General features: G+C 44.2%; 1 protein-coding gene across 1 annotated transcript; it reads left to right on the top strand.

Annotated features, from left to right (window-relative positions):
* Nucleotides 1-896: 896 nt before the first annotated feature.
* On the top strand, nucleotides 897-13680 carry Rexo2 (RNA exonuclease 2). The gene is made up of 7 exons (XM_059267807.1): nucleotides 897-1106; nucleotides 2047-2130; nucleotides 6168-6245; nucleotides 6858-6969; nucleotides 8282-8390; nucleotides 10050-10103; nucleotides 13272-13680. Exons 1-7 carry the CDS (start codon nucleotides 960-962, stop codon nucleotides 13399-13401), a joined length of 714 nt encoding a protein of 237 aa, XP_059123790.1. The 5' UTR covers nucleotides 897-959; the 3' UTR covers nucleotides 13402-13680.
* Nucleotides 13681-13953: the final 273 nt, after the last annotated feature.

Genomic DNA, 13953 nt, shown 5'->3' with positions numbered 1-13953 from the left:
AAGACACAGGAGTATGTGATTCAAGACTGAGCACGTATGTGATAAAACTACCCTTTGCAGAGGTGTTTGCTACTAAGCTAAAATGTAAGCGATCCCCACAGAGGCCCCTTCCAGAGGCGGTGGTGAAAACCGCAGCTATTTAGTGGGAGATTAAGGACCCTTTGCTCAAAACCAGAATGGATGACAGAATCAGAGTGGATGACAGAACAGGCAGAACTATTTCAGTTCGCTTTAGTTGGCTGCAAAAATTATACAAGGACATGATTTAACTTTAAGAAGTTTTAAAGGTAAAGTAGTATAAGATCTAACAACCGAAACACAGCCCACACGTTCCGGCAACCTGGAATATGAGACAAGGCTTCTACCAAGGACGGGAAAGGAACATTTATGGAACACCTGATATGTGCGAAGTCATCTTTCAGACAAGAGCCCATTTAAGGACTTCTAAACGATGATGGCGGATTTGGCCTTGTAGCTCAAAATAGCACGTCATTCTCGGATTCCAAGTAAATAAGAAATATACTCAATACGTGGAAGGGAGGGGCAGGTAAAAAAAAAGAGGGGGGTATAGTCAGGGAAAGATACATTTTAAAAATTCTTAAACAATCAGATTCTTTTTTGAAGTTAAACCTTTTCAAGTCCGCTGCTCAGAACTAATAAAAACTCAGGAGTGATACCTCCTGGAAACAGACAAACTTTAGCAATGGCATACAAGCCAGTCCCGTAACATCGGAAAACACGTGGCGGGGGAGGGGGAGCTGGCGGCTGGACCAAGGACTCCCGCTCCCACCAGCCCTTTCGGCAGCCAAGCGTGGCTGTGGAGGGCGAGTCGGCGCGCGGCATGTTGGGGCTTGTAGTCTTCTCCCGGCACCTCCCAGCGGGTTTGCGACGTTTAGCGACTGTGGCGCCTGCGCGCGCGGGGCCGGCGGGGCTGGGGCCGTGGCGGCTCGTGCCGGGTGATGCTAGGCGTATCCCTGGGCTCCAGGCTGTTGCGGGGCGTGGGTGGCAGGCACGGGCAGTTCGGGGCGCGAGGTGTTAGCGAAGGTGGCGCAGCCATGGCGGCAGGGGAGAGCATGGCTCAGCGGATGGTCTGGGTGGACCTGGAGGTGAGAGTCCGGCGGGGGGTGCGGGGAGGCGAGCCTGGGACCGAAGGACCCACCTGTTCTGGGAGGCGGCGGGGGTCCGGGTGTCAGGTGCGGCAGGTGAGCACAGCCCCGGGAGCCCGAGCCAGGAGTTCTGCGTGGTTCTGGGACTGTGTTGGACTGTGGGGTTTCTTTCCATCTGGGTGGAGCCATCCATGTGTCTTCCCTCTCCGCAGCCTCGACCTCCACCCAGATGTGAATTTGCCTAAACCTCTAGTGTCTCTGGGCTCAGGATCAAGGGTGGGGGTGGGGACAGCGCCTCTGAGCGCCCCCCCTCCCCGCCCCCCCCTCCTAGCCTTAAAAGACTAGGTTGCTTAAACTAGTTGGGACTCAGGAGATGACTCAGCCTTACCCCTCATTCCATAAAAGAGAAAATTGAGGCCCCAGTTGAAGATTCAAGTTACTCAAAGTGCACTGGGAACAGAACCCTTTTTAGTTTCAACGCATTCATACTTAGGCCTGCCCCGAGCCTCAGTTTTTTCCTTATGAAAGGAGTTTAGTTGTTAACTTTTTACCCTAGATTATGATAAAGATCAGATGTTGGAACAAATAGGAAGCCTTTATAACTTCAGATAGGTAATATTAGTGAGTTCACTTTTCTGTAATTAAGTGTTGTATTTATCTTGTTTACTTTGCATCCGTTCCCAGGACAGACACAGAATTTGGCATTAGCTAGCCCACAGTAAATGTCTGTTGCAGTCTCTGAGCGCTCAGAACTTATTATCCCGAGTACTTCCCAGGAAAGAAACAGCATTACTGATCCTAGAATGTAATCCGAGTGTGCACAAAGGAATCTATATAAACTTGGGCAGAAGAGGTTTACAAAAGATGGTTTCATGTGTTATATATATTATTTTTAATATATATATTTTAATATATATTATTTTTATTTTTTATTTTGCAGATGACAGGATTGGATATTGAGAAGGATCAGATTATTGAGATGGCCTGTCTGATAACTGACTCTGATCTTAACATTTTGGCCGAAGTAGGTGATGCCACGTAAATACATTCATACCACTTAAAGGGCATTGGGAATCTAAAGATGGCTTCTTCCACTCCAATTGAAAAATTTAGTGGGTTGAGGTCCATGTAGATTAAGGTCCACCATAATATGCTAGGATGTGTTAGAGTTGGTACTCAAACCAACATTGAGGTAGAAACAATTATGAGGTGGAACTGAATTGATTTTTCAATTGAAATTTATAGAAACAAAGCTGGCGGTTTTTCTGAGGCCTAAATAATCCTGACGGCTTTACATGTGTTGGTTCTTATGACCATAAAGTTGGTTCTGTTAATAGTGCTTATTTTACACCTGAAGACATTGGGCTACAGAAATTTGGGGAACTTGGTTAGGTATTGGGGAAGCTGGTTAAAGGACTCTCTAGATCCAGGCAGTCTGAAGTGCTCCTGACCAGTAGTCCAGCCAGTTTTGGTCCTATCAGGTGTGGTGACCTATACCAGAGTTTCCCACCTTTATGTCTTCCGTATATAGTTATCCCTTCACCACCCCATAGGGGATTAGTTCCAGGATTCCTCTGTAGGGACCAAAATTTCATGTGCCTACATCCTTTACCTAGTGAGTACTTGGAATTACCTCTAGATTGCCTGTGGTCATTCTTCCTGTAGAATACCCAATGCAATGTCAGTGCATGTAAGTATTTTTTATACCGGGAATGGTAAGAAAAAAAAAAAATCCATGTACGTTCCTTACAGACAGATGAGGGTCAGTCTGAGTTGGGTTGAATCCTCACAGACAGTACCTATTGTTCCAGATGGCTGATTGCCTTTTCAGCTGGATGTGTGCTTCCTGCACGTCTGTGTTAGGGTCCGAGACTGTCGACTGATACTCTTCTAGACTGTGTTCTCTTAGCTGTAATAAAAATTTTGATCATGCTGCTTTTAACTGACACACTTAGCTAAACAAGTAAAAGACACCTGTTGGCATTTGTATTTTAGCCACTCGTGAAGCATTTTAAAAGCTTGTGGTATCTTTGATTCGTAGATGAAATCCCTGATCATGATATGGTCCTCAGTATTTGAAGTAATTAAAAAACAAAGCAGGCTAGGCATAGTGGCTCACACCTTTAATCCCAGCACTTGGGAGACAATGGCAGGTGGATCTCTGTGAGTTGAGACCAGCCTAGTCTGTATGGCTGGTTCCAGGCCAGCCAAGGCTACATAGTGGGGCTGGAGAGGTGGCTCAGTAGTTAAAACATGTACTACTCAATCATGAAGAGTTTGCGTCCCAGTACCTACCTCTATCAGGTGTCTCACAAACACCCAGATCTCCAGCTCTAAAGGATTTGATGGCCCTCTTCTGGCCTCTATGGGTACCCCCACCAGACACATACATTTATAGGAATAAAATTAGCAACAAACAAAACAACAGCAAATCCCGTAGGGATGCTGTGCAAAGGGGAGTCTTGTTAATAACAAGTTCTAAGAGGGTAGACTTGATAAACACAGAAGCTGTAGACATCTCCTAAGCCTACAGTTAGGACTTCTTTTTATTCCCTGGGTAGGCAGAGGAGATAAGGCATTTTCAGCTGGGCATGATATCACACACCTTTACTCTTGGCACTTTGGAAGGCAGAAGCAGGCCAATCTGTGAGCTTGAGGTCAGGCTGGTCTACAGAGTGAGTTCCAGGTCAGCCAAGGCTACACAGTGAGACTGTCTCAAAACAGCGACGACACCAGCAAAACTTAAAAACAAAAAAGAACAACACAGGACATTTAGAGATGAATCCCTGTCTTGTCGTGGCATCAGACTTATCTGGAAGAGAACTAGAGATTATTTCTTATAACAACTTCTTTAAAACCTGTAAATAAATAAATCAAGCACCGAGCTTTAGGTTTGCTTGCTTATTTTTCTGACTTGGAACTTACTGGCAATAAACAGTCAAGTATCTTTATTTTACCAGCTCTGCTTACCCTTGGCCAAAGAAGTATTTTTCTTTTAGCCTTTTGACGACCCAAAATACGGTTTTAATGGATCAGTTGGTTGATATGTACCCAGGGGAACTTCGGGTGTGCGTCCATACAGTTGCTCGTGAATGGGGGATTTGTTCGAAGGCTTAAGTCAATTGGTAAAGAAAACACTTAAGGGATGTCAGCTGTGGAAAGTATGTTTTATTCTCATGCAAGGGTCTGAGGAACGTGTGGTTTTTTTTTTTTTTTTGCTGGTAGAAGCATCCTGTTTTGCAAACTTAATTTGGATGTCTTAGTTTGCCAAGGAGCAGTCTAGAAGAGGTCAGTAGATTTGCAGTATGTCTTTTCTGAACCCGAGTTTTTTTTAAAATTTTTTTTTTTTTTAAATTTCTCCACTGAGATTGTCAACATCTGTTTTTGTATTTGGTTACAATTCAGTTTTAGATGGCAAGCCTATTTTAGTACAGTTCTAGACTAGCTGTTGAGTTTAAGCTATAGGGGCTCAGTGGGGCCCTTGCTTGCTGCCAATTCTGACGACCTGAGTTCAATCCTTAGGAGCCACATGGTCGAAGGAGAGGACCAACTCTTGTCTTCTGACTTGTGCACGTGCACGTGCACACACACCCCTCTCCCCCAACACAGACAGACAGAGACAAAGAGAGACAGAGAGAGGAATGTGTTGCACTTACATTCTTGCATACACATAAATAAACGATATAATTTTTAAAAAAGGATTTAAGCTTTGCTGATTAAACTTGAATTCCTTTCAGTGACTGAAATCTCTTTACCACCTTACTAGTCATAATTGCTTGCATTAAGTAGTGGATAGTCTTCCGTAGAGAGTTTACATCACTTGCCTGTAATTTCTTGCATTCTGTTAGGGCCTGAAGAGGAAAGCTAGACTTTCTTATGATCTTTGTCTTTTGAGGAGAAATAAATATGATAAGCTTAGTTCTACTTGTCAGGCTCCCTGACAGACTCTATTACCTGGACTGGAGGGCTGGCAAGCTGGTTCAGTGGGTAAAGGGGCTTGAGGCCAAGACTGATAACCTGAATTTGATCTCAGAACCCAACTGGTAGAACTGACTCCCACAAGTTGTTCTTTGACTTCCACAATCACAGTGTGTTAGGAGTATGTGTGCGTGCGTGTGCACGCGCAGATAAAATTTAAGGACCAGAGAGATAGCTCAGCAGTTAAAGTAGTGTACTGCTCTTAAAAGGGACCAGAGTTCAGTTCCCAGCACCCATGTTGGGCAGCTCACAGCTGCTTGTAACTCCAGCTCCAGGGGTGCTATGCTCTCCGGCCTCCAAGGATACCAGCACACATGTACACAGGCACACAAGCATATACATAACCAAAACTAAATTTTTAAAGGTTTTCTTAATTTAAAGAAATTTGTGAATGGAACTGAGAATTTGAGGGCCATTTTATTTCTTTATATATTATTAGTTATTTCTTTAAAAACATTAGTTTTTTAAATATAAAGCTAAAACTACAGAATATAACTTTATTCACAGTACACATATAGCAAGCTGTTGTTTATTTGATCCTTTTCCTCAGTCCTAGCCTCTCCAAAGTATGCAGATATCAACGTGTATTTCAGAAAGAAAAGATGTTGTTGGAGCAATAGCTTAGTCGTTGGTAAAGTGCTGACTGTGTACGCAGACCACCCTGAGTTAGATCTTCACCCCTGTGTCAGATGGCAGTGTGCATCTGTAATCCCAGGGAGGTGGAAAGAGGTGGCTCTTTGGGGACTTGCTAGCTAGGCTACTTAATTGGCAAGCCTTAGGTCCCTAGGTGGATGGCTCATGAGGAACCACACCCAAGGCTGGCCTCTGACCTCACATGCTTGTGCATATACGCCCCTCTCCCTAAATACACACATAAATAAATACAGTTTGAAAGTAGGGTTATTTCTGTTGATTCTTACATAGCTCTGGCTGGCTTAGAACTGACCTTGCAGACCCAGCTGGCCTCAAAGTCAAGGAGATCGGCATCCGCGTCAGCCTCCCAAGTGCAGTGATTAAAGCTGTATACACCATGCCCAGCTTCTTTTGATTTCCTTGATGACTAATGGCCTTTCCCACCCACAGGGTCCCAACCTGATTATCAAACAGCCGGATGAGTTGCTGGACAGCATGTCAGATTGGTGCAAGGAGCATCATGGGAAGGTAACATTACCAAATAACAAGATTGCTGCTTTGGGGATCGGTCACAAGCTTGTTGCTCGCACATCTGAATCCTGTGCCCTTGGTGGATGGTGTTATGAAAGGGTTAGCGGAAGATGGCTGGGCAGCTGCTTGCTTGTCCACTTTTCATCTTTGGGACCTCTCGAGATCACCTTCTCCTGAATGTCCTCTTTTTTTTTTTTCTCTCTCTTCTACATTCAGTCTGTCGCGAACGCATTGTGGAATTTCAAGTGTTACTCAAGTCAGTCTTATGGATAAGGTTAGACCTCGACCCACAGAGAAGGGGGACTGCTGCTTTCCTGGTAGTAGCTGTCTCTTCCCAGAGGGTCTAGCCTTGGACTCTGAGCGCCATCTTTTCTGACTGTGTGGAAGTGATATTAACAATCGAGAACATAACTTAATTTGGTTTGGATTCTTTAAGAAAGAAAATTGGTGTGAAGATGGTAGTTTCAGTTCAAACTTGAGCCCCTCCCCCCACAAAACTGGTCCGGCTGTGGTTATATTTACCGGTTTTAGAAGTGAAGTTTCATTTCGGATACGTTTGAAAACTGACTTCATGTGTTTCTGGTGGGGGCTGGGGATTCTCTCTTGCAGTCTGGTCTTACCAAGGCAGTGAAGGAGAGTACAATTACACTGCAGCAGGCAGAGTATGAATTTCTGTCCTTTGTACGACAGCAGACTCCTCCGGGGCTCTGTCCACTTGCAGGTAAAATCCAATCCTATGTCTGTCTTGTAGATAGTCTTCTGTAGTAATGGTTCAAGAAACCACAGAGTTCCAGAGTTCCAGAGAGACCAGCTGAGACCACCCTTGCCTTCCACCCACCCTGGTTTGGAGTACACGTCTCACTTTTGTGTATCAGTGAAATGGCTTGGAACTTGATCTGAGAAACACAGACGAACTCAGCAAAAATTCCCCCCATATTTTTATTATGGAAACAATTCCAAATGCACAGGAAAGTTGGATTTGGTCATCGTTAACCTTTGTCACGTTGGTTTCCCCTCTATTTTTCTTGCTGCTTTTGGACATTTGAAAATAAACTGCAGGCTTTGTGATACTTCCTTCCTAAAGTCCCCCTCAAGCAGCTCCTAAGAGTCAGGACGTTTTCTTAGTGTAACACAGTATTACTGTTGCATTGGAAATCATTAACATCATTTAAGAATATCCATGGTATCTTGCCCACATTTGAAATACCCTAAAGTGTCTGTTTTGAACCCAGATTTAGTCACTGCTCATGTATATTTTATTTGGTTATTTCCTCTCTAGTTGGTTGGTCTAAAGTCATTTATCTATCTCTCCCCACCCCTGCTCCATCCCTGAGACACTGACTTTAAAGAGACCAGGTCTATTATGCTAAGATTTTTAAAGGGTTGACATTGTCAGAGGGAAGGTAATGTTCTGTGAGGGTGTGTTTGCATTTGTGTATGTAAATTGGTATGGTAACTTAACACTTTCAATATAAAGAAAAGTTTTGGCATTATATATAAGAGCATATATTGTATAAATGTTTTTTTTTTTTCCTTAGCCAATGCGGCTGGTGTCCATTTTAGAGTTCTCATTTAAAATCCAGTGTTTATAATATAAATTATTGTATGGAAACATGAATATGGATATGATTTGTCAAAAACATTGGAATGTAAAATAAAGGTTTATCTACTATATGATTCAGTTAAATTTTTAGTGTTAGTAGTGTGGATTTTGTGACACTGGGAACAAGTTTGCACATCTGGAATGAACTTGAAAAGTAACAGATTTAAACTCTTTAAGTGGATGGAAGGCTAGATGGTCATTCTGCCCACGAGAGGCCGCTTATGAGTTTATTGTGAGCTAGACTGGTGACCTGCTGGAGAACCCATATTTATAACCTAATCCAAAGTTCTCAGATTTGATGGAAACATCAGTTTTTAGGAACTGTTTGAAAAAAAAGTTGACTTCCATTTCAGATATGATCTATGAATGTTTATATCATGCTGTACGCTGTTAGAAACGCGCAGACGCGGTATGCTTCGTGTCTTTCTAGGGAATTCAGTTCATGCAGATAAGAAGTTTCTTGACAAATACATGCCCCAGTTCATGAAACATCTTCATTATAGGATAATTGATGTGAGCACTGTTAAAGAGCTGTGCAGGTAAGGGCTATATTTAGGATCCATTCTATTGCCTCATGTAGCATGTTTTAATGGAGAATTTGTAGAAAATAATTGAATAGAATCGAGGGTGCTGAGTGGGTGTGTCTTCCTCGTCCCAGTCTCATTTGTACGGGTCCTTATTTATTCTGAGTGATGAGGCGTGGGAGAAATGTCAGAAGTCTTCCACATAGATTTCATTAAGCCAGAGAACCTGTGCATTGGCCTACCCACTGGGAACACGGGCATGAAACGCTCTTGAGTAGCTCAGTCTAGTGAGTTGACAGAGGTGTAAAAAAACACCCTAAAAATAAACCGCCTAGTGACTCGTGTCATGGGGATGCAGGCAGAATATGAGGGGGCCAGGGAGAGCTCAGCGTGCTGGAGGAAAAGGGGGATCAGAAAGCTTTATCTAGCACACAGCCTTTTCAGTGAGATTGTGAGAGGTTTGAATGAGGAGAGAACATTCCTGAATGCAGGCAGAGATAGGAGGATGCTAGGGAACTGGAAGCCGAGACAAAATAGGCACAGGGATGGTGGGATGTAGCACAGGGGGAATGTTTGCCCAGCATGCAGGAAGTTCTGGCTCGTAGCCCCCAGCACTGTATACACAGGATGTAGTAGTGCACATCTGTAACTCCAGCCCTGGGGAAGATGGAGGCAGGAGGATCAGGAAGCCAGCCTGGGCTACATGAGACCCTGTCTTAAAAAAAAAAAAAAGATGCATGTTAAAATAAATTACAGATTATTTGTTAATGCTGAGGTGGAAAGCTTGAGATTGGCAAAAGGGAGACCAAGGCTGGACCGTAAAGGGCTTGTGGGCCCGCTCAAGATGTTTGATTTCATCTAGTAAAGGATGCAGCTACTTTGAGAAAGTGTTAATGGAAGGATGAGGACAAATTGTATTCCGCTTAGCAGGTGGCAGGTAAAGTGATAGAAAGACGTGTATCATCTCAGGGACTGAGAAACAAGGGAGGGAACTGGCCATCGGGTACTTGAAAGGGAAAAAACATTCGCCGAGGTCAGCAGGCATAATGCTAGATGCCTGGATGAGGGGCAAAGAAAGAGACCCTCGAGAAAGGGGTTAGCATTCCTGGCTGAAGCAGCTTAGGTGGATGGTGGACCTGCTTAAACGAGGAGAGACTAAGAGGAAGGGCTGCATTTGAGGATGGGAGTGGAGGATGTGTGGTCTTCTATGTATTCCATTAGAAGTGCCTGGTGGGTTAGGTGGAGATGCCCAGCAGGCAGTTAGATATGTGGGACAGGAAGTGTGGCAAGGGCTGGGCTGATGTTAGAGACTTAGGAATCCTCTATATTGACGGACTTGTTTAAAGAGAGTTTCTAGGGTAAAGAGAGGAGAAGCCTTTTCCAGTGTTAATTAGTGACCTGAAGAGGTTGGGGATGTAGCTCAGTTGGTGGAACCTTGCTTAGTCTGTGGGAAGCCCTGGGTTCGATTCCCAGCACCTCAAACCAGGCCAGGTGCCTGTTATATTGTACTCCTCTGGAGGTAGAGGCAGGAGGACCAGGAGGACCAGGGCAGCCTGTGCTACCTGAGACCCTGTCTCAAACAAGCAAAAGCCAGTAGATAGATGACTTGAAGGTGATTGCTCAGTGTGCTTGAGACGGCTTCCTTTGAGAGTTTATAATTTTTGCTGTGTATAGACGCTGGTATCCAGAGGATTATGAATTTGCACCGAAGAAGGCCGCTTCTCACAGGTAAGATTGGGACCTTCTGATGAGGGCTGACACACACTTAACCCCAACCTGACTTCTTAAATAATAACCTCTCTTCTCTATTCTTTACCGGGCAAAATCAAGTCGTGGAAAGGTAACTTTCCTACACTAAGAGCCCCAAGGGTTCTGGCTAGGTTTCTCCATCCTGTTTTCAGCAGGGTTCTATCTTTGGCTTTCTTGGGGGTGGGGTGGGGGGGTGTTGTTTTGTTTTGAATCATGTAGTCTGTTATAATCTTAATACATGGTTTGGAAGTAAGACGAAACAATTTGTGACCTTCGTAGAAACTAGCACTGTTAATCTCTCTTCTCACAGAGGATGCAGATATGTGGCCATCAGAAATAGGACACTGTAGCTGGACGGTGGTGGCATATGCCTTTAATCCCAGCACTCGGGAGGCAGAGGCAGGCCTGGTCTCCAAAGCGAGTTCCAGGAAAGGCACAAAGCTACACAGAGAAACCCTGTCTCGAAAAAAACAAAAACAAAACAAAACAACAACAACAACAAAAAGTTAGGACACTGTAAACTTTTGTATCAGGCAGTTGTCCTGCCTGGATACTTTTGCTTTTTGGTGTGTCTGTGCTGGCAACTTCAGGCACACACTGTTTCTTTTCAATTTTGGAGCCATTTAGAAAGAAAAGCTGACTGATAAGGACAGGTTAAGGGAAGCATTTGGTTTACTGATTTACTTAATTGAGATACTCTGTAGTGTACAGTTCCAGGCACCACAGAAAGACCAGTCCCTGAGCTAGAATGGCCTTCTGTTGTGTCCACAGGGGGCGTCCCTAGCTGATAGTGTACTAATTCAGGTCTAAGATACTTTATCAGAAACAATGGAGGTTTAGAATTTTCTGGAGTTTAGACTTTTTCAGATTTTATTGATTTTCCTATTACATTGCGGCGTGCACGCATGTGTGGACGTGGTGCATGTATGAAGACGTAGAGGCAGGTCTTAGGAGTTAGGCGTGTGGGTTAAACTTGAGTCATCAGGCTTGGCAAAGGTGTCTTTATCCTCTGACCCATCTCACCAGCTCCTTTTCAGTTTAGGAAGCTGATAGTCACCCACATTGTTCATTATTAGTCCCCTAAATAGATTTGAAGAAGACTGGCCCCCATAATACAATAGACATTTCTACAAAAAAAAAAAAAAAATGTGGTTATTCCCACAAGATGGCATCGCTCACAACTGTATGTAAACTTTTACCAAGTTTGGGTCCGGCTTTGCCATACAGCGGGTTCTAAAAATGCTTTGAGATTTTGGTCTGTTTTCGAGTTCAATATTGTGATGAGAGATTATGCATTGTTGGGGCTGAGGAGATACTTCAGTTGGTAAAGCACCTAGCTCACCATCATAAGCACAGAGACCTAGGTTCCATCTCCAGAATCCATGTGAAATGCTGGGCGGTGCACGCTCTGTTCTCAGCACTGAGGAGGCAGAGAAAGGCTGAATAGGGTTCCATGGCCTGCCACTCTAGCCTAGTTGGTGAGCTGCAGGCTAACGAGAGACCCTGTCTCAAGAGTGGGATGGCATCCTGAAGGATGACGGCCTTGGTTGACCTCTGACCTACAAATGCAAACACATATGTGTGAAAAAATGTGATTATGCGTTGTTATGTAACCAGGGGTGATATGTGTATGTATATCTCCAAATAATATTTCAAATTTACTTTTTACAGTATCATACATATTTACAATGTATCTCCATCATATCTACCCCTAATTCCTACGCTTCCCATCATCACTTCATCCCCCACTTCCCGTCTCCTTGGAATGTCTCCCTCCTACCTTTATGGTTTTGTTTGTTTGTTTTTCTTGTGTGTGTGTATGTGTGTGTTGGATTGAGACAAGGGCTCTCTGTATAGCCCTGGCTGTCCAGGCATTTGCTGTTTAGACCAGGCTAGCCTCACACTCACAGAGATCTGCTTGCCTCAGCCTCCCGAGTACTGGGATTAACAGTGTACACTAGCACACCCATTTTCCTTTTCTCTTTTGTATAACCCACTGAGTCCAGTTAGTGCTGCCTGCTCACACATGTGGGGTCACCTGCCACAAAGAAAAATGACCCTCACCCCAGTAGCCATTGCTTGCCAATAGCTCTTCAGCTGGGGGCAGGAGGCTCTATTTTATAGAGTTTCAATCCTCCACCACACCTATATGACTTAGGAAAAATGAATTATTGCCTTTGCCACAGAAATGAAGGCCTTAAAACTCCAGCAATGAATACTCTGGAAGAGGCCCTTGGCCCACCACAGTGTGTTGATTTACTTGCATACCATTTTTTTTTTTTTTTTTTGTTTTTCGAGACAGGGTTTCTCTGTGTAGCTTTGTGCCTCTCCTGGAACTCACTTGGTAGCCCAGGCTGGCCTTGAACTCACAGAGATTCGCCTGGCTCTGCCTCCCGAGTGCTGGGATTAAAGGCGTGCGCCACCACCGCCCGGCTCTTGCATACCATTTTAATAATCTTGGTTACCTGATTTCTCAGGCTCCAACAGCTGAGAAACAGCATGTCGGAGAAGAGAAGCTGTTAGGTGGAGGCAGGCTGCCTGTGATCATAGCACACATTACCACAGAAAGGAGGCAGAGCCTCCTTTATGGCTAGGTACCGTCTCATCTGACGATTGGCGTTCATCAGGATGACGGAGACATGAGCTGCGGGGAGTATGTAGGTATATTCTGTTCAGGGACACCCCTGAGTATTACACAGTGTTTCCAAAGCTCTGGTTCTTGGGCTGCTGGTAAGTATTCCATGAATGTGGTTGGTTACATTGTAGAAGTATAGTATGTGTAGTACAGGTTCTTCTTAGGAATTCATGTGCATATTCAGTTAGTCAATGTTTTGGAGAGAACCTCAGGAAAGAAATGGTTAACCTAGCTTCTTCCTAAAGTCATTTGAACCTGAGATCCCCTCCACCCCTTGCACATCCTAGTCCTCTGAAACAAAGGGGATTTTTAGTCTCCTGCGTTTACAACATAAAATAAAGCAAACACCAGCGCCCGTGACTTAGTACCACTGACGTGTTTCACTTCTTTCCGTACCAGCTGTGGCGTTCACACTAACTAACCCGTTCCCAGGTCGCTTGTAAGAAGTCACGGTTTTCATCTCCAGTGTTTGGGACATTTTTTTTTTTTCAGTGTGGTGTGTTTGCTTGTAGGGCACTCGATGACATTAGCGAAAGCATCAAAGAGCTTCAGTTTTACCGAAATAACATCTTCAAGAAAAAGACAGACGAAAAGAAGAGGAAAATTATAGAAAATGGGGAAAATGAGAAGACTGTGAGTTGATGCCAGTTCTCAAGCTGCACAGCCCACCTAGTTCATCAGAAGCCACTTTAGTGTCTCCCTCCTGCTGGTGACTCGGCAGAACACCTTTTCTAAAGAAAAAAAAAATTCCACTTACCTTTGCATCTCCAGACTCCTTAAGCAGACAAGACCTCACTATTTCTTCTAACCTGCTGTTTCCAGTAGGACACAGCAACAACTCTGTAAGCTTCAGGCCACGCCCACCCCCTCAGTCCATATCCGCATTTGCTTATAGGCCATTCTTTTTGTTTGAAAAATAAATAATAAATAAAGCTAGTTCTATTGAAATGCAACCCTTTCCGTGCCATCTATTCTTTAGTAATTCCGTCGTTGGGGAAGGATGTTCCTTCAAGTAGTGTGGCTAAGGCTTAAATCTCAAAATGCAGCTGGATTAAGGTGTGCGTTTCAAACAGGAAGTGAACGGACTCTGTTGCTTTGCACATCAAGAGTAGGTGGAGGAGTTGGGTTGTAAGGGGATTTGGGCCCATCATTATCCAGTTAACAGCTCTGGGATGGACTACTCTCCAGCGCGTT

This window comes from Peromyscus eremicus, chromosome 7, assembly GCF_949786415.1.
Source record: "Peromyscus eremicus chromosome 7, PerEre_H2_v1, whole genome shotgun sequence".
Lineage (NCBI taxonomy): Eukaryota > Metazoa > Chordata > Mammalia > Rodentia > Cricetidae > Peromyscus > Peromyscus eremicus.
The sequence above is the reverse complement of the archived record's forward strand: the minus strand, read 5'-3'. Positions and strand labels throughout refer to the sequence as shown.